At 50.9% G+C, this 24,952-nt stretch overlaps 1 protein-coding gene across 1 annotated transcript in view; it reads left to right on the top strand.

Moving 5' to 3' along the window:
• The window catches only part of HIPK2 (homeodomain interacting protein kinase 2), a 189,780-nt gene that overhangs the window by 110,877 nt on the left and 53,951 nt on the right, over window positions 1-24,952 (top strand). The window contains 4 exon segments of the mRNA XM_043589702.1: window positions 15,920-16,043; window positions 16,309-16,428; window positions 18,257-18,343; window positions 20,551-20,735. Of these exon segments, the coding sequence (XP_043445637.1) occupies window positions 15,920-16,043; window positions 16,309-16,428; window positions 18,257-18,343; window positions 20,551-20,735 (516 nt within the window).

The raw sequence follows: 24,952 nt of genomic DNA, 5'->3' as shown, positions 1-24,952 counted from the left end.
GTCCTTTATGACCTCACAAGTCATTTCTGCAAAATCCTACTCCGTGTCGGAGGGGACCACACAAGGACCTTGCCAGTACCAGGAAGCAGGCATCAGTGGGAGCCATCTTAGAGGCTGGCTGTCATAGGCCCTCAGGAAATCCTTCTTAGGCAGATAATCCAGCACTGGAAGTAATTTTTCAAAAACCTTAAGGGAATAACAATGATGTCATAGTGATGCATACCTGATAATCATCCCGTTTACTATTGTGTTCTTGAGATCAACCTCAAATTAAATTGACATTTTTTAACACATCTTAGAAACGTCTTCCCTAGATGTGTCTAAAATCATTTTTTTAAATAATTTTAAAATTCTACCTGTATCACCCCTTAAAATGCTAGGTACAGATGTACACCTGCTTTTCAAGGAAACCCTTTCGATTATTGCTTACCTCTGTCCGCCTCACGGGGATATTCTTTGTTCTCATATTCTCTCAGTTGCCTGAGATGACACTTCTCTACTGAACCTAAGGTTTTTTAAGGATTTGAAAGGAAAATCCCCAAGAAGTAGCATCCTGAATAAAGAGTAGAACCCCTTTGATATATTAATAGCACTTGTGAACACAAATAGCCCCCAGAGATTCCCGGGGGCCCTCCGCGTTGGTAGGAAGGGTGCCCATAAATCAGAGGCCTCAGACAGGGAGAGGGGTTACCCCTGTTCTGCCAGGTTATCTATTTCTGATACCTCCTTTCCAGCCTCCCACCCCCAACTCAGACAGCAGGACTAGAGTGGACGCTGCTGGGACTTACACACACACACACACACACACACACACACACACACCCTCACACCCTCAGGCTGCACATTACCTTTGCCTTCTGCAAGACCACCCTTAGTATTCATTTTAGCCAGATTTCACCTGAATAAAAATGTTAAGGGGAAGAAAAGGTGCCCCAACGTGATTTCCCCCAGGAAAATCCCCCTTGGTACCTAGTGCTTATTTGTTCAATAAACAAAACCTTAGGCTGGGAATTGAAGGTCAACACAAGCAGAATCCAGGAGTGTGCACCGGGGCTACGGAGCCATGCCACATTTGCGTGTGCACCTGGGGAGGAGGGTCTGGCATCACACGCACGCACACACACACGGAGCGAGCCCCACCCACTTTGCCTTGGCGGTGGTCACCGAGTTGGGGTGCTGGTAAATGGAAATGAAATGTATAATTCATAAGGCCGAGGTGGTGTGCAATCTGTGGAAAGGGGGTTGGTAATTACAGAATTGAGAAATGAGGCTGCAGTGTTGTAAGTAACCTTTCTAGGTTAGAGGCTGCTGTGATAGATGGCCTGCATTGTTCTCTTTCTGACCTTTTTCTGAACTTCCCCTCAGAAGAACAGAGGAAATACAGTTCTGCCTTTTCCCATATTGTTTTTGAATAATACCTTCAGATGCCAGCTTTTAGCATTTCTGTTCTTCCGTTTGGGGTGTTGCTTCCCCCCGCCACCACCCCCCCCCCCCCGCCATGCTTTGCTGCTTCCCGTAGAAAAATCCAGCTGCTAATTACTTTATCCCAGTCTTAATGCTAAGCACAGAGGCTACACAAATATTTGTGTACGTACTGTGTACGTACAGGAAAAGGAAATAGCCCTGCAGCATCCTTTCTCTCCCTCTGCCCCCACCCCACCCCAGCCACGCAGGGCACTCCTGAGAATGGTCCTCTCAGGTAACGGTGCAGACGGACTGGTACGGAATGTGTGGGACATGGCCGCTCGGTCGAAAGATGTAGGAGCCAAGCTCACATTTGCAGAATGGAGTCGTTTTAACCAGATGTTAACGTGCACACAGGAATCACGCTCATTCACATTTAAGCTATTGATGCAGTCCTAGGGGAAAAGAAATAACAAGGCTGGGGAACGTGTGCTGTGTGTCTTTCGTCAACCTTTCCTCCGTGCAACCTGAAATACTCAGCCGTGTGCCCTCCTCCCTTCCCTCTACCCGTACTGATTCCCTGGTCTGAACAGTGAGTCCCTGGTGCTGCCCCGTAACTTTGGGCTCTGTGATCACCTGAAGCCTATCACATCAGCCTCTGTGAAGTCAGGGAACCCCGGAAGAGAGAAGAAGGGAGATTTCTGTTTGGTTTCCACACAAGTAAGCGTCGCCGAAGAGGCCGCGGGATAGTTTCACTTAGCCTTGCAGTTGAATCTAGAGTTGAATGTCTGGGGTATTTGGGGTTGTTTTGTTTCTTGAAAACCCAAGTCTTTGGAGACCAGATGAAAAGGAACTAGACAGTTCTGTGTCAGAGCCCTTCAAACTGGGGACAGAATTTAGTTAGCTCCATTTAGTTGGTTAATGCTGATTGAACACCTGCTGTGCGCAGAGCCACCACCCGCAGAAGGAAGCAAATATAGGTTCTTTCTCCTCAAGGAACTTCTGATCTCGTGGGGGAATCCAGGGCAGGCCTGAATGCATACGTACCTAGACCTACTTACATAGCCGGCACTCCACAGAGGCGAGCGTGACAGGCAGGCACTCAGTGCCTTTAAGTGATATTTCAGAACTTCTATTTGGCAAAAGAAAAAAGCTGAGCTCGTCACATCAGTCATCGCTGCCATTCTTTCAAACGTCCATTTAATTGCTTATGGGGGCTTTTTTTATTTGAATATTTGAAAATCTCCCTGGGCGCCTTCTTTCTTCCTGTCTTCTCTAGTTATTTCTTTCTTCGTCTCCAGATAGATAGAGAGCGTCTCCTTTCTCACCCACCACTTCTCCGCTTATAGGTATATTTTAAAGATACAAACTTCCTCTGCCAAGCCTTTCCCATTAAAAATAAATAGAGCTTTGTCGGTTTCTGTTCAGATTTCCCCACGGAAATCCCCATTATCAGAGAAGAACTCCAAAGAGCTGCTTGCTCCCTATCCCTTCCCTTCCCTTAAAATACATACATGCATGAACAAACGAGCAAAAAGTAAGAAGGCCCTGTGTTTACTTCGTTCTCAGATAATAGGTCCAGTTCAGCAAACATGGCATATTGAGCACTTACTTTATTCTTGCACAGTGCTCAGCAGTAGGGGAAGAAGGATGAGACCATAACTTCTTCCAGGTCATGAGTGTGAATGAAGCGTGACAGCCGGTGTCTGTGGAGGGCCCAGGACTCTGCAGGGTGCTGTGAGGTGAACAGAGATAAATAACGCAGTCTGCCACTTCGAGATGCATCCAGTCTCATTGAGAAGCTGATTTTTAAAAAACATTTGTTTAATGTTTCTTTATTTTTGAGGGAGAGAGAGAGAGCACAAGCAGGGGAGGGGCAGAGAGAGAGGGAGACACAGAATCCGAAGCAGGCTCCAGGCTCCGAGCTGTCAGCACAGAGCCTGACGTGGGGCTGGAACCCACAAACCGTGAGATCATGACCTGAGCCAAAGTCGGACACTCAACTGACTGAGCCACCCAGGTGCCCTAAAAAGCTGATTTTGTTTTTTATTTCTTTTTTAATTTTTTAATATTTATTTTTGAGAGACAGAGAGAGAGAGAGAGAGTGAGTGTGTGTGTGTGTGTGTGTGTGTGTGTGTGTGTGTGAATGGAGGAGGGGCAGAGAGAGAGGTTGACACAGAATCTGAAATAGGCTCCAGGCTCTGAGCTGTCAGCACAGAGCCTGACGCGGGGCTCCAACTCACAGACCAGGAGATCATGACCTGAGCCGAAGTCGGACGCTTAACCGACTGAGCCACCCAGGTGCCCCCCGAGAAGCTGATTTTAAAAAATGATGACTGTCAGTGCAAGGCAGCCGGTGAGCTGTGGGAACACGGAACAGGAGGCCACCTCGGGCAGCATAGACTTCTGGAGGAGGCAGGATTCCAGTCGAGAGCCCAGAAGTCTTCAGACAGTAGCCAGGAGAGGTGCTTTCCAAAGAGGTAAACTGGGAGCACCGGGGGTGTCCGAGGGCCCCACCCCGACAGCTCTGATGAGTCTGGAGGCTTTGGCCTCAGTCCCTGCCTCCCTCCTTCCTTTCTCGTCGCTCTGCCTCTTGAGCTCCACCGACGAGTGGCATCTCCCTGGTTCCACGTGCTGGTTCGCTCATTTGGCTAGACTAGTGTTTGGTGCCCAAGACAGCAAGATGAACGTCTTAATCTCTTTTGCTGGAGGGTGCTCCATTTCACAGGCGTGCAGGAGAGTCCCAGTTCTGGGACTACAAAGAGGCCCCATTGTTTATGGGAAGATAGGGCAGCGGTCCCTCTTCACGTAGAGGGACACTTCCGCCCCTTCCACTGTGTGCTCCACGCCACAGTCGGCCCTGCGTTTCTGACAGTGAGGTCCAGCGGCCGTCCGGTGGGTTCCGTGCCTCCATCCCCTGGGGTTGAAGGTTCAGACACCGTTGAGACGTGTGTCTGCTGCACGTCAGCACCCCCTAGTGTGAGCTGGAAAGAGCCAGCTTAGTTCTTCCTCGGGACCCAAGCAAAACACAAGAAAGCAAACTTGGGCTTTGTTGGTTTGGTTTTGTTTCAGCTCCTTTAGGGAAAGCTGAATGTTGGAAGGCTCTCCCTAAACAAGCTGCCCTTGGCTGGACCCCTCACGTTTACGCCCATTTTGTTTGGCAAAATTCCTTCTGGAGCAACCAACCAGCCGCCTTGGGAGGTCCCTCCTTGTCCCGACCACGGCAGGTCCTAACAGGCTGTGGCTAAGTCCACCATGTGATGTTCCCTGCCATAGACTCGGGGGAAGGCTGCATCCTCATCCTCTGCCGTGGGCTTGGTCTCCTGGCAAGGCCAGAATGGTATGCCCTTGCCCTGGGAGCAAGGCCGGCCTCTGCCACCTGGCTCCTCTGGTCCCACTCACACCCACTCACACCTGGGTGCTTAGAGACAGGACGCGTCCTGTACGGCCTGGGCCAGAACCAACCACACTGGCCGGCAAAGGCTCCTGGCTTTATTTGAAAACTGGCTTAGCTGGTGTGTTAGCAGGCACATCTTTCTCCGTAATTTCTCTCCTAAAAGCGCAACGCAGGCAGGGAGGCCTCTTCTGAGGCTGTGGGCACGTCCCTGTTGCTGCAGTGGAAACTGACCCTCCGGCATGTGTCTGGCATGTTCACTGAGTGGATTCTGTTTCGTATCTCAGGTTTCCAGCTTCTGCTCTCTCAGCTGGTGTATCTCTAGTCAGTGACACTGAATGCACCTCCCTTTCAAAGAAGGAGCAAGTTTCCATCTTCAGTCCCTGTTCCTTATCCTAGACCACCAGCTATAAAGAATGCCTCATGATCTAGCCCCACAAGCCGCATAATCAGATAGTGCTATATAAGGAAAGGAAATACCCCAGGGATGAGCCTGGTCTTCATTACAGTTCGCTTGCTGAGAGTTGTGAACCCCGGGGCTTCTCCAGTGCAGGCCCGGGACCCCTAGCAGGAAAGCATCATGATTCTCCAGCCCTGTGTGAGTTCATTCATTCATCCAACAAACATCTTAGAGTACTCACTGTGAACCGGTTGAAGCTAAATATTAACCATATGTTTACTGACATTTAAGTCGCATAAGTAATATTACCTTCTTGGTGTGCTTTTATCTGGGGTAGAGAGGAAGCTTTGAATTGATTGTTTAGTGTGAAAGAGGCCAGCCTTTTCCCGCCTGGCCTGACATCTCGTTTTCACTCCATTGGTGGGTAACGTATCACCTCCCTGAATCAAGTGAAGGCCCTGCATTTGCAACTGATCCACAGGAATTGAAATTCCAAATTCCCTCCCCGTGCAGAGAAAAGAGGTGCAGCCTCCGGAAACTGAAAGGTGACAGCAGGTGGTGGTGGGACTGGAGTGTGGGCAGGCTCCCCAGGGAAGCTCTAAATGCACAGTGCAACGCTCAGTTTCAGTCAACAGACTAACAACAAAGCAGAAGAAAAACAATCAACCAAAGGAACTGAAAAGAATGTCTGAGGTTTTTGTCTCCTTTCTCTGTCAGCCAGCTCTGTCGTCTTCCCAGCTCCCGGTCTTTGCACCGAGCCCTCTCGGTCGGAGCTTGGATCTCCCTCTAGCCCGCCTGTTCAGGAACCTGCACCCCGAGGCCTGGGGTCCACGCCGCCCCCCGATACACAGGGAGCACGGGCACCGTGGCCTGGGCAGAGGGGACGGCGCGCGGGAGGGAATGTGCAGGGGCGTGGCCACACGGGCCGCGTTCTGTTTCTTCACCTGGCTGGTAGGGGGACACTGGTCATTGCTTTCTGAGAAGTCACCGAGCTATATGTTTTTGCTTTGTGCACTTCTTTGTATGTGTCTTATCTTCTACAATAAAAAGAATTTTATCAAGATAAAAAAGACTTTAAAGAACCTGAAGCAGTGTATGAGTGAAAAGAATCGGTATGTGTAGATACGTGCAGAAACCTGTGATCCCATTGCCCTGGTTGACGGTGCTTCCACAGACATTTATTGAGCACGTACCTTGGCAAAAAGTGAGAACATGAAACATAATATTACGGTCCAGCAGGGTGTGGGATGCAAAACCAGGCCTTGTCCAGCATCCCTTGGCTTCGTGGCAAAGGCACCAGGGACCAGACTGGGAGATACAGGCAGAGTCGGCACAGTGCATGTCCACAGGACTAGGAATTACAGGGCAGGGTGAGTGTCTTTGAAATGACCCATTGTGGGGTCCAAGCTGATTTCTTCCCAGGAACATTTCTCATTGAGGTTTGGAAGGAATTTAGAGGCTGACATCAGAATATACTCCAGACATCTGAGAAGCGGTTCCCGATTTATACGAACGTCATTAGAAGCCTTTGGAGATTAGGTTCCAGATCTTTTCTTCTGGTGTGCAAGCAAGGAAGTTAGATTTCGGTGCTGCGCTTTGCAGAGTTGAAACGCAGTGGCAGGACCCCAGGATCAGCATGGAGGCAGAGTGGGGGTGGGGAACACACAGTTGACCCTTGAACAGCATGGGTTGGTAGTGCCTGGTCCCCTTTTACACAGGCTTTTGTTTTTGGTTTTGTAAATACAATACAGTACTGTAAATATATCTTCTCTTCCTTACAGCTTTCTTAGTAACATTTTCTTTTCTCTAGCTTACTGTATTGTAAGAATATGGTATATAACACATATACGAGTATGTGTTAATCGACTATTGATGTTATCAATAAGGCTTCAGTCAACGATAGGCTGTTAGTAGTTAAGGTTGGGGGAGTCAAGTGCCATGTGGACTTGGGACTGCATGGGGGAGCGGGGTTTGGTGCTCCAGCCCCGTGTTGTTCAAGGGTCGACTGTATATGTATTGAGTGCACATCCAGGAAAGTCTTACTCAGAGCCAAGTTGCTCGTGGCCAATACAAATAAAACTGTCACTCTGATTCTAACACTACCCTGGAAATGGTCAGTCGAATCAAAGAAGCCAGCTTCCTTTGGGAGACTGTCCAAATGTGACACAAGAATGATGACGGCATCTAGACCCAGCCGTGGTTATTACAATCAGCCTTCCATACGGATGCACTGGGTTGTTCTCGCATCCTGAGCGTTTCTCTTGGTGATAGCTGAAGACATTCAGCCAACAGAATCGCTGGGGAGGGTCTGGAAATGATGCTCACCAGCACACAGGCACACGGTGTCATGGACGTCAACAGTGTCGCCGGAGGTAACACTTCTAGGTCATCTGTGCAGGGATTTGGGTGCATGTATATCGTTGAGCTGGAGCCACCCACAGGCATGAGTGGGGCGTCTTGGCTAGCTCTCCTTCCAGAGTCAGAGCCTGGCCCCCTGCGGCGGCCCCCCACCACAGTGCCGTCCTCGGCTACTTACGGGGCAAGACTCCTCGGTGGAGCGTGTCTAGAAACCTTAAGGTCCACAGCGTTTGGTCAGGCCATCACCTGCAGACAGGGTCCACATCACCTCGGCTCAGTACAAGCTAACGCAACAAGGGAGCTCCTGGTCGGCCTCACCCCGTCGCTCGTCCCTGCAGCTCCATCCCTGGGCCCCTTTGGCCTTTGCATCTACCCAGCCCCCTGGTCAAAGACAAAGCTCTTTCTCTCACGTCTCCTGTTCACTAAGGAAGCTGTGTCATTCTCAAAAATCCCAGGTTGGCCGTGGCTTCGCCAGGCCCCCCCGATCACTATTTCGATCTCCACTGGACCTTCCTGGGTCCCCCAGACGTGGTATGAATGCATCTCTTAGGAACGCTGCTCCCCATTTTCCTCGCAGCCCGCCAGTGGCCAGAGGATGTATTCTCTCCCCACCTGGCCGCCCTGCCGTGCTCCCCTGCGCTCACCCTGCACGCTGTCTTCCATGCAGATCCTTCAGCTCTGCGGTTCAATTTCTCTAAAATAGCCTCCTTCTAGTCCTCGGATTTCTCCTCTTTCTCCGGTCCTGTGTTGCTTTGATGTGACCCCTTGCCTCTCACCCCGGGTCACCAGCACACATAGTGGCTCAGAGCTCATGTCAGCATTTCCAAGTCCCCTTATTTTTGCAGCGGAAACGTAAGATTGAACAACCCATCTGAAATACAATTTTACATTTTGATTGCTTCTGCCCCAGCCATACTGAGGTTATTTTCAATCTACATATATTTGTGGGAACGGGCTTTTTCTCTGCAGTTCAATTCAAGTACACCTTATAATATCAGTGATTATAAAATACCATGGCCTAATAGAGTGTCTTGCTTCCAAGGAGTTCAAAATGCTTTATAATTCTACCGGCCATCATTTGTCTTCATATGCTGCTGTAGAGACAAGAGAAAAAAAAAAAAAAAAAGAGAGAGAGAAAGAGAGAGAGATTAATAATCACATTTTATAGACGGTGAAATAAAAACTCAAGAGAAATTGAGTAACATTTTTCCAGAAAGGCACGGTTGTCCGTGTGCGCTCTGATCAGTGTTGCAGATTTATTGCCCGAGTTGGGAGTGGCCGTGAACCCTGCGGTTGTTTTACTAGCGCACCGTGAAGACGACCAAGATATGGACTCTGGTTGTACATCTGGCCGGGAGGCCAGGTGAGGCCAGAGAGCCAAAGCCAGGTAGCACGAAAGGGGACGCAGGCTTAGGACGGCGTTTCTGTGTGCGAGGGGAGACGTGGGGCCTGTAGGCTGGGCAGTGCTCTTCCTGAAGTTGGTTGGTGGGCGTTTTGCTGCTGGTTATATTAATCGTTGTACCTTTTACAGCAATAAATGGAACAAAAAGGCTTAACCCGTTTTCCTAGTAATGTTTCCACTTATAAGGAGGAAAGTGGGCTTTAAAAAAGGGGGAAAAAGGATGCTCTTTGTGTAACTGCTGCGACGTGGACTTGAGCGTATTACAGATGAGTGAATACGTGTTGACTGCCTGCTCTATGCCAGGCCCTATGCTGGGCACGTCCCCTGACGCCGTTTAATTTCATCCTCAGAGCGGTATGAGGAAGTCGAGGCACAGCTAGAATGCGCCAGCACCGAGTTCCGCCCGCGAGCACGGGACCCCCGAGTGTGTGCTGTTCCCACTCCACTCTGTGGTCTCCACACCTGTGTTGGGGTCACTCCCTCACAGGGTCATGTGGTCTGGACGTGACCTGGGAATACCCTACCAGCCCTGCCTGCCGCCCAGAAAACTAGTGAGCGAAATATCAAAGCTTCAATAATTGACGTGCTAAAATCGACAGTTGTTTATTCTCTTTCTATAGAAAAATAGAATCTTCTGTGTCTTACTGTGGGAATGTTGGAAAGGAACAGTCTCTCTCTTTCTTAGGTGCAAATTTTGTCTGACACTTCATGTATGTTGAAAGTATGTTTGATGTCCAAAAATAGCAATGAGGAGACTCTCTAAGAGAATTCCGTGGGGTGGCAAAGGAAGGGTGAGTCATTAACGGAGCCTGGGTGATTCTGAGCCCAGTGAGAAAGGCCCGTTTCCCAAGCCAGCAGCCCTACCTGCGGTGGAACCGAACCGAGAGCAGAAACGGCCCCCATGCGGGAGCCCAGAATGTGAGTTTGTTTTTTAAACTGCATAAACTTTGAAACAGAAAGGCCAGGTAGTCTGCCTCTTGTCATAGGGCATGTTGCCGAGGGGACGGTGCCAGCTTCAGGGGAACCGGTGCCCACTAAGGGTGTGGGGTTGACACAGAAAGATTCCTGTACAAATGTGGAGACAGCGCCTACCATGCCCAGGTACTGTACTAGGTGCTACAGACAGAGCTGTGACGTGGGGACAGGGCGGGATGGGGCACACACTCACCCTGCCCCGTGCCCAGAGGCCACCCCGGCCTGTCCACTTACCAAGACTCAGCTCACACGTCTCTCCGGAAGCCCTCCCTGCTTTGCCCCTTCTCCCCCCCGGTTAGTTTCCCATCATGTACTGGGCACACACTTTGGCCCATTGTACATCAGCTGTTGGCACGTCTTGCCTCCAGCTAAACAGTGAACTCCCGGAGGGGCCGTGGGGTCTGGTTTATTTATTTTTTGATTCTCAGCACAGTGCCTGACACAGAGACACTTAGGAAATGGCAGTTTGGATAGTCAAGTAAGTGAAAGGATGGACCTTGAGCCAACTTCTCAGTCACACTAACCATTGGTAAGAATGGCTTTCACCTCCCTCGGGAGTGAACGAGCCTCAGGTGCGCTGAACAAAAAGAAACAGATTTTAGGCTTGCGTCTCGACTTCAGGGGCTCAGAGCCTTATGGACCAGCAGAAAAGGGAACAAGGCATCTGCGAGATCACAGCAGAACGGTCTTCGGTCCCCCAAGGATTACTGAGAGCCGGGTGAAAAAGCACCTTCCTTACTTAGGCCTGGGTGTTGAGCAGGTATTTATGGAGCAAGTGAGGCACAGACCCTGCCTTCCAGAAGGCTTAAGAGGGGGCAGGTATGGGAACATGTGTTGGGAACAGCAGGTGCTCGGTTCATAGTTACTGGACCGCACTGGTTATTGGTGCTGACGCATTCATCCCCCGGCGTGGGCAGCACGGAGAAGGTGGGCAGCCTGTGTCTGAGGAGGAAGGAGAGGGGCCCGGCCTCTGCAGAGATGTGATCAGGGTATCACGTGTGCAGAGAAAAGGAATGAGGAAGAGTTTCAGGGTGGGTTGGAACAGGTTGAAACCAAGGGCAAGAGACCAGTAGGGGGTTAGGGTAGAGGCCTAAACCTCGAGCCCTTTCCAGCCCCTCCGGGACCCTAGAGCCACCTGCAAACCCCTGCCACTCTCCTTCTTGCTGGAATTCGGGAGCCACGGCAGGCAGGTGTCCTCTGGGCCTCCGCTCCCACCCGCAGAGGCCTTCTGTCCCGCGGGTGACACCTTGCTCCTGGTGCCAAGCTTCCATTCCTCCACCAAGATTGACCCCTTCTGCTCCCCTTTGTTTATGCTGCCTTAGAACTTTCTGCCTGAATCTCATATTTTAGTGCTTTCTTATATTTAATAAAGGTTTATTCAATCAGCAAATCCTTATTGATTGAGTGGCTACTAAATGGCACGCACTGTGCTGCCCTGTGGACGTAGCAGGGGGAGACGGACAGTAGCGGGTTATTGGGGAAGTGCTGTAAAGTGACATTTACGGCACTGTAGATGGAGACTAACTGGTGTCGAGGGATGCCTGTCTGCGGCGGTGACAATTAAGCTGAGGTTTGAAGGATGAGAAGGAGGCGGCCATCTGAGCGCAGGTGCAGGGAGCCTTCGAGGCAGTAGCACAACACTGCACGAAGGCTCTAGGTCCAGGAGGAGCCTAGAAATGGAAATGGAAATGACAGTGGAGAGCAGGGCAGGGAGGTCCTGAGGGTCACGGAGGGATTCAGGGTTCAGCGGGGAGCCTCTGCGGGGCTGAGAGCAAAGGGAGAGGCGGTCTGTCTGCTCGGGCAGCTGTGCGGACAGCGGATGGAGGACGGAAGGACGAAAGGAAAGACCCGCCGGGGGGCTCCAGGTGCGACGGGGTGGCCAGGGCCAGAGGGGTGGTGGTGGAGGTGGAGAGTCAGGGCCGGGCCGAGAGATACTCGGGGGCGGCCGCATTGAGGCCTTGGTGGCGAGGATGAAGGGAGCGGAGGGGCTCGGAGAGCATCCCGGGTTCCCAGCGTGGGGAGCAGGCGGGAGGGGCCGGGATCCCATTCAGCGAGATGAGCCCGGCAGAGACAGGGACCCGTTGCCGTTGGGGAGGGGAGGCCGAGGAGAAGACGTCCCTTGTGAACATACTAAGTTGGAGGCGACTGTGAGTCATTCCTATGGAGGTGCTGGGCCTTCAGAGTGTAAGTGCGGAGCAGAGAAGAGTCCAGCGCGGAGATGGACGTTTGGAAATATGAATGGAATATGGACGTGGGGCTGCCATACAATTCCTCTGTCAGCTTCCTGAGGCCGCAGAAACAGTCCCCGCAAAACACAGGACTGACCACAACAGCTATTTACTCTCCCGCTGTCCTGGCGGCTGGAAGTCTGAAATCAAGGTGTGGGCAGGAACATACTCCTTCTGACGCCATTCGGGGAAGATCCTTCCTTGCCCCTTCCACCTGCTGGTGGCCCCAGGCACTCCTCGGCTGGTGGCAGTATAACTCGTCTCTGCCTTCATCTCCACGCAGCTGCCTCCCCTCTGCGTCTGTGTCCCTGTTTCCCTCTTCCTGTAAGGACACCTGTCCTGTTGGCTTAAGGGCTCCCCCTACTCCAGTGACATAATCTTCACTAGTCACATCTGCAATAACCCCGTCCCCAAATAAGGTCCCGTTGTGAGGTACCAGAGATTAGGACTTCAACATGTCTTTTTTGGCATTTGATACAACTCAACCCATAACAGTTAACCCAGAACAAAGATGAAAAGAGAGGAGACCAGGGGTCCAAGGGCTTTGCCGTCCCACAGCAGCTAGCTAGAGGACAAGCCAGCAAAAGAAACGGAGAGGCAGGACAGCTGTGGGAGCGTATGGTGTCGTGAAAACCACACTGTGTGTTTCAAAACGGGACGAATGTCAACCGTGAAAGAAATATGCAGCTCTCGGGTCAGAGAGGGAAGTTGACCCGTGGATGCGACATGACAACGTGCCCCTGGGGGTCCGGATGGGCGTGGCCCCTGAGTGGAGACCCCTCAGTGGAGTCCAGTAGGAGACCGGTGGCAAGACGGGAGGTGGGGGGGGGGGCGGGGGCACAAAACAGTGGAATTGCAGGAGACCCCCGTGAGGTTCGGAATAGGGCAACACCTGCAGGGACACGGAGGGCTGGAGAAAGGACTTGCTTTTGTGTTTGCTTCGCTTTGTTCTTGTGTGCTGTTTTAGTTCTTAAAATGGGAGATGCTGGAGCATGTCCGTATTGCTTGAATTAGCTCTGTCTTCGTGTCTGCAGGTTTGGCTTGTATACCAGTAGTATATTCGACCTCATTTGTCACGTGTGCTGGTGTTGGCGTCCAGCACTGGGGCCCCTAGGGGACAAGACTCCGTCTTCTATTTCTTTTGTCCCCCGGCCATCTAGCCTGACACTTGAGCATTTGTTCATTATGGTCACAGCAAGAAAACTATCCTGCTGTACATACCCTGGTGCCATGCATGGCTACCACTTCACATTCTAACAGAAAACAGGTAGAGGGACGCCTGGGTGGCCCAGTCAGTTAAGCGTCCGACTTCAGCTCAGGTCATGATCTCATGGTTGGTAAGATGGAGCCCCACATCAGGCTGTCTGCTGTCAGCACAGAGCCTGCTTGGGATCCTCTGTCTCCCTCTTTCTCTGCCCTTCCCCCATCCTTGAAATAAATAAACTTTAAAAAAAAAAAAAAAAGAAAAGAAAATGGACCGAGAGCCGTCTTCATAGGCCCTATTCACATAACGTCAGTTGACAAAATCCACGGCTGGTGTTTCTTGCCAGAGCACGTCACTGAAGCATCACTCTTATGTGTCGGGTTCTGTCTTACACATCCTCAGGGAACAGAAGCCAGGAAACGGATTTCCACGGGTTCCAAGTGGCCTGCTTAGGGGCATGAGAACCAGGTGATTAACCTGATAGGAAGGTTGGCCCCATGGTTGAATCCAGAGATGTCCCCATAAGACCAGCCCAGGCTGTGTTCCTAAGACCCGACCTGGAGGCTCCGAGGGGCAAGGGTCCCGGTCACAGGAACAGGGAGACAGAGGTGCGGAGAAGCTTGTCCTGTGTCAGCAGCCTGCCCGAGGGGGGCTTCGCGGGAACCGGGACAGGACATCTTCTCCAGAGAAGAGGTCTGAGTCTGCATGTGGGAGGAGGCAGGTGGACATGCCGACCCTGGAGCGGAGAGGGCAGAAAAGAGGGCAGGTTCTGACACACACATAGTAAGAGTGTGTGGTTTTCTCTGTCATGTTCTTTTCGGATACCCCCTTCTTTTCCAAGGGATGTGTTGTTGTTGTTGTTGTTGTTGTTGTTTAAATAATCCACAACACAGGACAGTCCAGCAGAGACGTACCTGGAACCAGCACGGGCATCCCCGGTGCGGCAGCGCCACAGGGGCGACAGCAGCATCCCGTGTTCCCGCGCACAGTCAGCACCTGGGATGGGAGGACACAGAGACCACAGAGCTAGGGTGCAGCGCCAGGCTGAGCCTCCATGCCAGCAGTGAGCTGAAGGTTAAGTAGGGCCAGTGGCAGCTTGCACCACACCCCCCACACACACACCCAGAGTAACTCCCTCCCGCCAAGCCTGGGAAGAGACCCACCCAGCCCTGGACTCTGGCAAAAGGATGTCGTGCACCCAGACTGATGACCAGGGCACTCTAGAAGCACCCGGCAGCAGTGCCGAGTCTCCAGCCCTAAGAAAGCAAGGGAACTCCTTCTTCCGAAAAACCAAGACGTTGTGACAAAATGTGTTGGGTTTTGTTTTTCGACGTTGTTATCTAGAGAAAAAAGATCAGCAACGAGAGCAAATGTAAAAGAGTAGCATAGGGAGATGCTTTCTTAAGTGGGGGAGATTCAGCTTGACACTCCCAAGACGAGTGGGGCTGTTTTGGCCGCAGCCTCGCTCCTTCCTCCCGTGCTAGCTGGTGAAGATCACCCAGACAGAGCCGCCTCCCCAGCTCCCACTGCTCACGTGCCAGGCTCCTGAAAGGGTAGGAGAGTGGCGTCTTCTGGCATTGCTTAATCAAGTGGGAAATTTACAGAGAAAACAGAAGCTGGGCTAATGCATTTCATTATCAGCCGAGCGCCTTGAGCCACGTTTTTTCAAAGCTGGGTTCATATCTCATACATTTGAGCGTGGTTTTCTCCAAAACGTACCCCTACTTCATCATGACACGTTCTTGGAAAAGAAAGGGCGCCGTGTGGTCTCCTTGGTTTTCGTTACTAACTGCATGTGAAAATTTCCCTCTGAGTTTAGGTGGTTTCCTCCGGAAGCTCTAGCATGTAACCTTGTCTATCATGTGAAGGGACATAATCCCACAGGCAGGAATGGGTTTATAATGGAGTTCTGACTGGTACCCAGACTATAGATTCGTGAACGGGGTTGTATAACTGTAATATTTGAAGACATTTTAGGAGACTAACTTTTTCAGAAGCTGATGATAAAAAATAATCATAACGTTTCCTTACCAAAGTGTGATTCAGACTCCTAAGAAGGGGGATCATTGACATTAACAAATATTGGATTTAATCCCCTTGTTCTGGGTAGAGGCGACCTGTTTTCGATATTGCTGAAAATAGAACATTTATATTTCAGAATTCCTTTGTAAAAACTGGGCATTCTCTATGATTGGTTTCCTGGGTTTTCAGTTACAAAAGGTAACTCCCAGGTATCTCTAAAGCGGTTATTAGCTCATCTGACTGGAATATAATGGTAATGAAGTCAATGGACGTGGTTCCCTTAGATCTCTTCTAGAGCCACAGATCTACCCTTCATTTCAGCCAGTCATCTGACCACGCTCCCTGCCGACAGGGAGGACCAGGCCCAAGAATGGAGGGATCACTGCCACACAGTGCAAGAACCACAGGCCCTTTAGAGGGGAGCAGTAATGGCACCCCAGATTTGAAAGATAGGGTTTTATGTAGAATTCATACACAAATTGCTACCTGCACTTTCAAGTTGCTAATGATTTCTCTCGTTCTTCCTTTGCAGGGCCCCTGAAATCATCCTTGGTCTACCATTTTGTGAGGCAATTGATATGTGGTCCCTGGGCTGTGTCATTGCTGAGCTGTTCCTGGGCTGGCCGCTCTATCCAGGAGCTTCTGAGTATGATCAGGTGGGTCCAGATAGCTCAGGTGTTCACAGTAAGCACGTCCTTTATAACATGACCTGTGGGTGGGATTGTGGGGTGTTTCCTTGTCTCTGAAACCTTGCTTCCTTTAACTGCTTTTCTCTTATTCCTCTTTCTTTCCTCTCTTGCTTCTATTACTTCTTTCTTTCCCTATAAAATTGTCATTTTTCTCAAAGGCACTAGAGCCATTAGTATACCATATGTCCAGTTACAGGAAACGCCCTGACCTCATTCTCCTCTTTTCTTGCAGATTCGGTATATTTCACAAACACAGGGTCTGCCAGCTGAATATTTATTAAGTGCAGGGACAAAGACAACTAGGTTTTTCAACCGTGACACAGACTCACCGTATCCTTTGTGGAGGCTGAAGGTAGGAAGAACGTCCCCACCACTCCTCACCCATGCCCAACACTCAGGGAAGAAGGGCACCATCCAGTTGGCGGGGAGCTCTTGCCATTGCCACACTGATCCTGCACTTTGCTTTGATTCGGCCAAAAGCCCGGGAGAGGGGGCGACTGTTATTGATCCATGAGGTAGATGAATTCGAATGTCCGAAAGCACCGCTTTGTTTGGCCAGCTGCCTGCGAAGCTCAGATCCCAAGTTCTGGTGGCTAAACTCCTGGGATGAAATCCCAGTGAACCGTACTGACTTGTCGGGTGTGTGCTAGAGAGAGAAATGAGCCCCACCTTGTCCTCAAGGAGCTCCTATTCCAGGGACGCATGCAGGGAGCCCCCCACCCCTCCACCCCGCCGTCACAAGTGCCCCGTTGCTGGTAGGGGTAGAGTGTGGGGCCAAGAGGAGGGAACCAGAGGGTCAGGAGGAGCATTTGAGCTGGGCCCTAAAGGGGGAAGAGTGTCTTCCAGGCAGAGGAAATGGCCTCGGAGAGATGACGTCCTAAGGCTCCGGGAGGGGTCTGTCTGTCCCGGCCGGCAGGTGGTATAGCACATCACTGCACACTGTCAACTCCCGAGTGGTTTTTACTTTAACGCAAACGTATTTTGCTTTCACTTTGATCTGTGCCTAGCAAGGAAAATTAGTGTATTTTCCTGAGAAGGGGAAGATAATGCAAGTCTTAAGTATGCTTTGTGTTCATTTTAGGTGGTTTTTTGTTGTTGTTTTTTGGGGGGTTTTTTGACAAGAGAGTGGGTGGGGGTTTTTTGTTTGTTGGGGTTTTTTTTTGTTTGTTTGTTTGACAAGAAACCACAGCCAAATTCTAATAGGATTTAAAGATAACGTGTGTCCAATAGTTGCAGAAGATCTAGAAAAGAGATTTGAGAGCTAAGCAAGCACTCCGAGGCTGTTGATGAGGGGGCTGGCATTCGACAACTGTGAGAGCTAGCAGCTCAACGTCACGTCCAGTAAAAAAGAGTTCGGGGGTGGAGGAGGGTGAGGCCAGGCAGGGGCAGGGTTCACTTTTATGTCTTCATCTGGAGCCTCGGTCCTCCTTGTCCAGCTGTTTCCGGGATCAGAGCCTGGATCCTAGCAGCTCCTGGTATGCCCTCCTTGAGTGACAATGTGAGCATCCATGGATGCATCCAGAAACCCACAGTAACTGGAGACAGCAGCTTCCTAGACCAAGGCCAGTGCAGGGCACGTGCATGGTCCAGCCCCAGGCAGAGGGGCAGCACAGAACAGACGCCGGGGCCAGATGCTGCTTCCCGGCCACGCGGCCTTGGCACACTCCTGGAGCTTGCTCTTCCTGCTTCTTCCCTGGAAAGTGGGTCGGTGTTTGTCCTCCCTAGGATGGTTGTCAGGAGTACCGAATGAGTTCTTGTGCTTTACAATAGTGCCTGGCATGCGGTGACAGCTATCTGTATGAGAGCTTGAGAAATAAAATTAAATTACAACTTAAAACCATGTGGAAAAGGGCTTCTGCTTTTCCACTTGTGGAATCTTACCTTATCCCTTAAACTTAGGGGAGAATGTAGGGTTTTCAGGGATATGGCATATGTTGGTCATCTTGGAACCTTCTGGATATGATTCAGAGCAGGCTCTCGACAGGTCTTTGTGGGAAGGAGAGAAGAGAGATGAGTTAGTGTGGAGGACGAGTTAAGTGTGCAGGGCACTTTAAGAAGAATCCGAGTGTCCTCTGAAAGATGGGAAAAAGACCCTCTGTGAGAAGCAGAAACCAGGGTTTGAGTCACAGTGACCAGGAAATAATTCACATGACCACTCAGCTTTTGCGTCTTTTGACCAGACACCAGATGACCATGAAGCAGAGACGGGGATTAAGTCGAAAGAAGCAAGAAAGTACATTTTCAACTGTTTAGATGATATGGCCCAGGTAAGCCCCATGGGTGAGTATGCAGTGCTACCCCTTAAAAACCAAGCACAGCAAGAGTTCTGCGTAATAGAAGATGGCGGGTAGAAATTCACATTACTCACCTGCGGTGGTTGACCTTGACCCTGAACAATGATAGGTCACTCCTAGTAAGAATAGCATTGGGTTGGTGGAACATTTTCAGAACCTTACAGCCGCCCTTTACTGGTTCCCATTTGTAAGAAAAAAAAGGAAGGAAGGAAGGAAGGAGAGAGAGAGAGAGAGAGAGAGAGAGAGAGAGAGAGAGAGAGAAAGAAAGAAAGAAAGAAAGAAAGAAAGAAAGAAAGAAAGAAAGAAAGAAAGAAAGAAAGAAAGAAAAAGAAAGTGCTAGCCAATCTTACTGATGTTTTCATGAGAAGAATTCAAGATCATTAGTACATCTGAGTTTACTGCCCACGACTCAGTGTATTGGTTCCCGAGGGCTGCCCTAACAACGTACTGCACGCTGGGTGGCTTCAGATAGTAGACATTTATTCTCCAACAGTTCAAGAGGCTAGAAATTTGACATTAAAGTACCACCGGGGCCATCCTCCTCTGAAAGCTCTAGAAAGAAACTGTCCCATGCCTCAGTCCTAGCGTCCGCTGGCCCCTGGCAATCCTCAGTGTTCCCTTGATGTGTAGCTGACTGACCCCAACCTCTTCACCCTTCTTCCTATGGCCTTTATTCCTGGGTTTCCTCTTGTGTCTGTGCCCAAATCTCCCTCTTCTTTCTCTTATAAAGACACCAGTCACTGGATTTGGGACTCATCCTACTCCAGCTCACCAGAGGGATCACAGGTTCTCTCACCTTTGTGCCCAGAGAAAATTCTAGAACTTCAGCTGTTTTTAGTGTAAGGACTAGTCTAAAAGCAGGGCAACCTAAAGAGTCTTTCCTAAAAGCAACGAGAATACAGCACTAGACCAATAAACACTAAGCACACTTCTTCCTGAGGGTGAGTGGAACCAAAAATCAGGATTCTGAGTAAAGGGTACTTGTTAGTTGATTAGAAGCCTAGATTGTCTGAGAAAACTGAAATTACTTTCCATAGCATGCCTTGGAAAATAACGGAAAGCACCACACAACAGGCCTTTCAAAAACCATCCGACGCTTACTCTTGGAAGAAGAATCCTGGGTTCAGATACCCTGCTGTCTTGGCCAGAGGTGATCCCAGTGAGCACAGGGGCTAAAACAGTTCTGGCGTTAACACAGGGCACTACCAGAGGACAGATAACACTGTAGCTGGAGGAAGAAGGTTGGCCTCTGAAGGTTAAATGCATAACCCTTTTTGCATTTCATTTTTTACTACTTGGTTGTAGTTCTTGTTTTTTCAATTGTGGTAAAATATACATAGCATAAAATTGGGGCACGTGCATGGCTCAGTCCATCAAGCGGCCAACACTTGTTCTCAGCTCAGGTCTGGAGCTCGGAGTCTTGAGTTCAAGCCCTGCCCCAGGCTCCTTGGCGGGCGTGGAGCCTACTTAAAAAAGAAAAGAGGGGCGCCTGGGTGGCTCAGTCGGTTAAGCGTCCGACTTCAGCTCAGGTCACAATCTCGCGATCTCGCGGTCCGTGAGTTCGAGCCCCGCGTCGGGCTCTGGGCTGATGGCTCAGAGCCTGGAGCCTGCTTCCCATTCTGTGTCTCCCTCTCTCTCTCTGCTCCTCCCCCGTTCATGCTCTGTCTCTCTCTCGGTCTCAAAAATAAATAAACGTTAAAAAAAAAAAAGATTTAAAAAGAAAAAGAAAAAAGAAAAGAAAAGAAAAACTGACCGTCTTAACCATTTTTAAGTATATAATTCAGTAGTATCAGGTACAACCCCGTTGTTATACAACGAATGCCCAGAAGTCTTTCCATCTTGGGATTATTTTCCGTGAGGTGTGATGCGAGGTACATTTCAGTTTAACTGATGGAAGCAGGTACAGGGCACGTCCTGTCACTTCTGTGTATTTCCTAGAACGGGCAGCGACCCGCTCCCTCCGCCACGCATGGCCGCCCTCTGCCTTTCCTGGAGAGGAAGCAGCCACCGCCTGTGGGCAGTAACAGCCCATGGCAGTGCCTGCAGCAGGACCCGCACAGCCTTCTGGACACTGGGAAGGGGTGACAGACATGGGGATGGAGTTCCCGGCAGAGAAGAAGGGAAGCCGGGGGAGGGGCGGCCGAATGGGGTTTTGGTAACCTGTCCCTGTTTGCCTCCAGGTGAACATGACAACGGATTTGGAAGGGAGTGACATGTTGGTGGAGAAGGCAGACCGGCGGGAGTTCATCGACCTGTTAAAGAAGATGCTGACCATAGATGCTGATAAGAGAATCACTCCAATTGAAACCCTGAACCACCCCTTTGTCACCATGACGCACCTACTCGATTTTCCCCACAGCACACAGTAGGTGTCTTGCTCGATGCTTTTTACCAGGGGTCAGCAGACTTTTTCTTTAAAACCTCAGATAGTAAATCCTTCGGGCTTTGCGGCCATATGGTCTGTGTCACAACCGCTCCGCTCTGCTGTTGTAGCTGACGGTAGCCGTGGACCGTACGGAAACCAATGAGGGAGGCTGCGTTTCAATAAAACGTTATTTGTACAAGCAGGCGGCAGCCCGATTGGGTGGCCCTGAGCCACACTTTGCTCTACACCAAAAAGCAGGGAACGGGAAGCGTGGGAGAGCTCAAGGCTGGGTGAACCCGCCCCGGGGGTCTGTACGTAAACGGGGTGCTCACAGTGGCGGCACCTGGGAAGCAAAGCCACTTTCAGGGCCAGAGGTCACTCCCAGAACCATTCTAGTTTGGATCTGGGTTTGTTCGTCCACTCATTCGTCTCCGCAGCGGGCTGTGTGCTGGGGTGCAGCGTAGGGCAGAGCAATCGGGCCCCTGCCCACCGGGGCTTCCAGTCTGTAGGTGAGAGAAAGACATCACGTGGGTGATCCCCCAAGAAGCAGGCTGTTACCAGGGAAAGCGGGCTGCAGTCGGGGCCGGGCAGGGCAGCCCCTGAGGAAATGACCGCCGAACGACTAGCAACAGGTCACCAGTGAAAAGGCCGGCCAGGGGAGAAAGGGCACTGCCCGCGCAGTGACTGCCAGCACAGGGCCTGGGGCTCGGAAGGAGGGGAGGCCTCGGGACGAGCCAGGTAAGGCCCCGTGTTAAGGGTCTGGGTCTTCACCGTAAGAGCAGAGGAAGTCACGGAGGGACTTCTAAGCAGGGGATAGCTGGTTAGAGCTGCGTTTGACAGAGACCGGCCTACTGCTGCACCATCAGGTCAGAGAAGCCCGGGCAAAGTGCCCGTGAAGGGAGGCAACGTGAAAGCTGCTGGTGGCCTGAGAGAGCCGTTTGCGGGGAAGCAACGGCCAGTTGAGCAGGCTGCGGGACTGAGGGGAGGGGAGGGAGAAACAGGAGCGACCAGAGGGGCCCGACGGGGTTCTTCTGATACGGAGGGACCGGGGCAGTTCAGGGTGCTGGTGGGACGTGTCTGCAGCACGAGGGATTGAAGAGAAGGATGCAGAGGTTTCCGAGAGGCCGGGAGGCTCCAGGATGGCAAGGCCAGCGTCACGGGCGGGGAGGGACGTGGGTGTCGGCAGGCGTGCTGGCCTGGCCAGCGAAGTGGATGTTCTTCAGGCAGCTCCTGTCTTCCCTTGTGGAGAGCAAGGCGGTTGGTGGTTGAAGAAGTAGAGGAAAGCCCGGGTGGTCGGGGCAGGAGGCGGCCGGGCCAAGTGGACAGAGCAATAGGGGATCAGAGCGTGGCAGACGGGAATGGTGTGGAGGGTAACCGGGCCCCAGGTGACGGCAGGGGGACAGCAGGTCGTTACTCAGGGTCATCCGGGCTGGAGCTTCGCCAGGCTGTTGAGAGAACAAGACAAACTGACAGGCTTCGGATGTTGGCAAGAGAGCGGTCATTTCCCCAAATGATGGCTGTGGGAGGCTTAGCTGTGAAGGGAAAGGAAGTGAAGACAGAGGGGCCAGCGGGGCCGAGCAGGTTGATCACCTCCAAGATTGGTGACTTTAGCAACAGCCGAATGAGCCAGATGGGCCAAAGTGTGGCCAGGGGATGAGACACTTGAATTTGCAGTTTGGGGAAGCGGGGAAAGGGTGGCCAGAATTGACCACAGGCCACTGGGATAAGAAGTGAGGAGCCAGGATGTCTGACCTCTGAAGCCCTGCCTGGTGGCCAGGGAGTGGGGCAGAGGCCCCGGTGCCTGACGGGGAGAGGAGAGGCCAGGGTGGCAGAACGGAGGGAGGAGGAATTTGCAGAGGCTGTAGTAACAAAGTACGCTGAAGGCTGACCCGCTTCAACGGCAGACGTCCATGTTCTGACAGTTCTGGAAGACCAAGACCAAACACCAAGATCAAGGTGTTGGGCAGCACTGTTTCTTCTAAGGCTGCTCTGCTCAGCTTCTAGATGGCCGGCTCCCCCCTGTGTCCTCACGTGGTCCTTCTCGACACGTCTGTGTCCTAATTTTGTCCTCCTCACGGGCAATTGGATTAGGGCCCACCCTGATGGCCTTGTTTTACCTCTGTAAAGATCGCATCTCCAAATGCAGCCACGTGCTGAAGCCCTGGGGCTTAGAACTTCAGCGGATGGGTTTGGGGGCAGAGTTTACCCATATCAGAGGGTAATGAGGGATATCATTTCAGCCTCTCAACCTGGAGGACTTGGGATGTGAAAGAACAGCTAGTCCCATCCCTGGCAGTCTGCAGGGAGAAGCGGTATGCTCAAGGGAGCACCAGATTTTAGACGGGGTTAGGAGGAAACAGAAATACGTGAAGAGGCTGAACATGAGAGACCTTGGCACATCCTGGCTGTTCCTGCCACGGCCAGAGTCTGATTGGGCTGAGTCTCAGGCTGGACTTGACCTTATCTGGTCTGCAGAAAATGAGTGGGTGGTACCCTAATTACCTCCTCTGATTTCAGTTCGGGTCCTTATCAGTTGATGTTGAGCAAGTCAGATCACATGGCAACAACCACCAATGTCCAGTTCAGAGAAGGAAGTTGGACCCCTCCCTCGCAAACTCTCATTACAGGATTTGTCCAGTTTTGGGGTGGTAGGGGTAAGTCAAGGAGTCAGTCTGCGCCACTGAAGGAAGGCAGACTCGGTGATTTTCTGGATAGGACTCCCATGAGATCAGTCTTCTTATATTCAGGGGTGAAATGGGACAATTGTGAACCAGCTATAGTAGATGTGGGAGATGGAGTGGTGCTCTCCAGACAGCTCCCAGTTAGCCCTCTGCACTGTCAACGAGACAGTCATCCGCACAATGTCAGGGCCGTAGCTGAATGACCTCAGGGTCCTGCCTGGCTCTGAATTCTGTTAAGGAAGCAGCAATAGAATGCTTCACTGTACTTGGTGAAGACCAAGCATGGAGACCATGAGCATGAGCCTCAAATTCAGAATTTGGTGTAGATCGAAGAGGATCACTGGCAATTTAGAATTCAGAAAACGGGCCCCAGAAGGAAAGACAGGTCTTTAAGCACACCTAGGCTTCCCTGAGAGTAGGCGTAACCCCTAAGGGTCCCTAGAACGGGCTGGGAAGACCATGAGAACAACAGGGCGAGAAGAATGCTCCAGCCCCCACTCCTTCCGAAGACCCCCACCCTTGGGGCTGGGCCAGAGCTGCCCCAACATACAGATTAACAGGTGAAAGCGACCCCACTCCTTTCTCCACACCAGGATTCTGGTGCACAAATTCCTTAAAAGCCATTCTGACAGAATTAACCCAGGGTGTAAGTGTTTGCTCTTCCTGAAACTCAAAACTCAGCCCATTTTAATTAGAGAATTCTGCGTCTAAAAGCTTTGGGTTGAATTGTCACAAAACCATATAATGCTTTAAATACATTCCAAAAAGAATACAAAATGCATCGCTTTATTCCTTCAGCTTCCATGTTGAAAGCACTTGGCAGTTTGCTTGGCACTTAGTACATGCCCAAAACTGTCGGTATTACCAGCATTATAAGTAGTATGTTTTAGCTGTTCGTTACCAGAGAATATGTTTTCCTTTTTCTCCAGGGTGATCAGTCGGTAAGTGTTTATTTCGTGTGCACTGTGTGGCCATTTTAAGTAGTCATGAGCTCAGAAAGGATTCTTCGGGCATGTCTAAGTTCGGAATGCCTGTCATGGAAAGGACGTTTCGGGATAGCCCTCAGGCACCTGCTTGGCCCAAATTATAGCACACCCATAGCACACATGCGTAATCTCAAAGGAGTAGAAAACTAATATTTTATTTATATTCAGTTATTACATTATTTATAATCAGTATCAGTACTTAAAATTGAAATCTAAATGTGTTTTACTATCCTGAATGTTAGCATTTGAGGAAAAGTAAGTTTAATTAGAAAACAGAAGCGGGGCACCTGGGTGGCTCAGTCGGTTGAGCGTCCGACTTCAGCTCAGGTCATGATCTCACAGCTTGTGGGTTCGAGCCCCGCATCGGGCTCTGTGCTGACAGCTCAGGGCCTGGAGCCTGCTTCGGATTCTGTGTCCCCCTCTCTCTCTGCCCCTAACCCACTTGCATTCTGTCTCTGTCTCTCTCAAAAATAAATAAACGCTAAAAAAAAAAAAAAGAAAATTAAAAAAAGAAAACAGAAGCGAATGAGAAACAGTGTATAAATTCTGA

Source organism: Prionailurus bengalensis, chromosome A2 (assembly GCF_016509475.1).
Source record: "Prionailurus bengalensis isolate Pbe53 chromosome A2, Fcat_Pben_1.1_paternal_pri, whole genome shotgun sequence".
NCBI classification, from domain to species: domain Eukaryota; kingdom Metazoa; phylum Chordata; class Mammalia; order Carnivora; family Felidae; genus Prionailurus; species Prionailurus bengalensis.
This window is presented reverse-complemented; position numbering and strand designations above follow the sequence as displayed.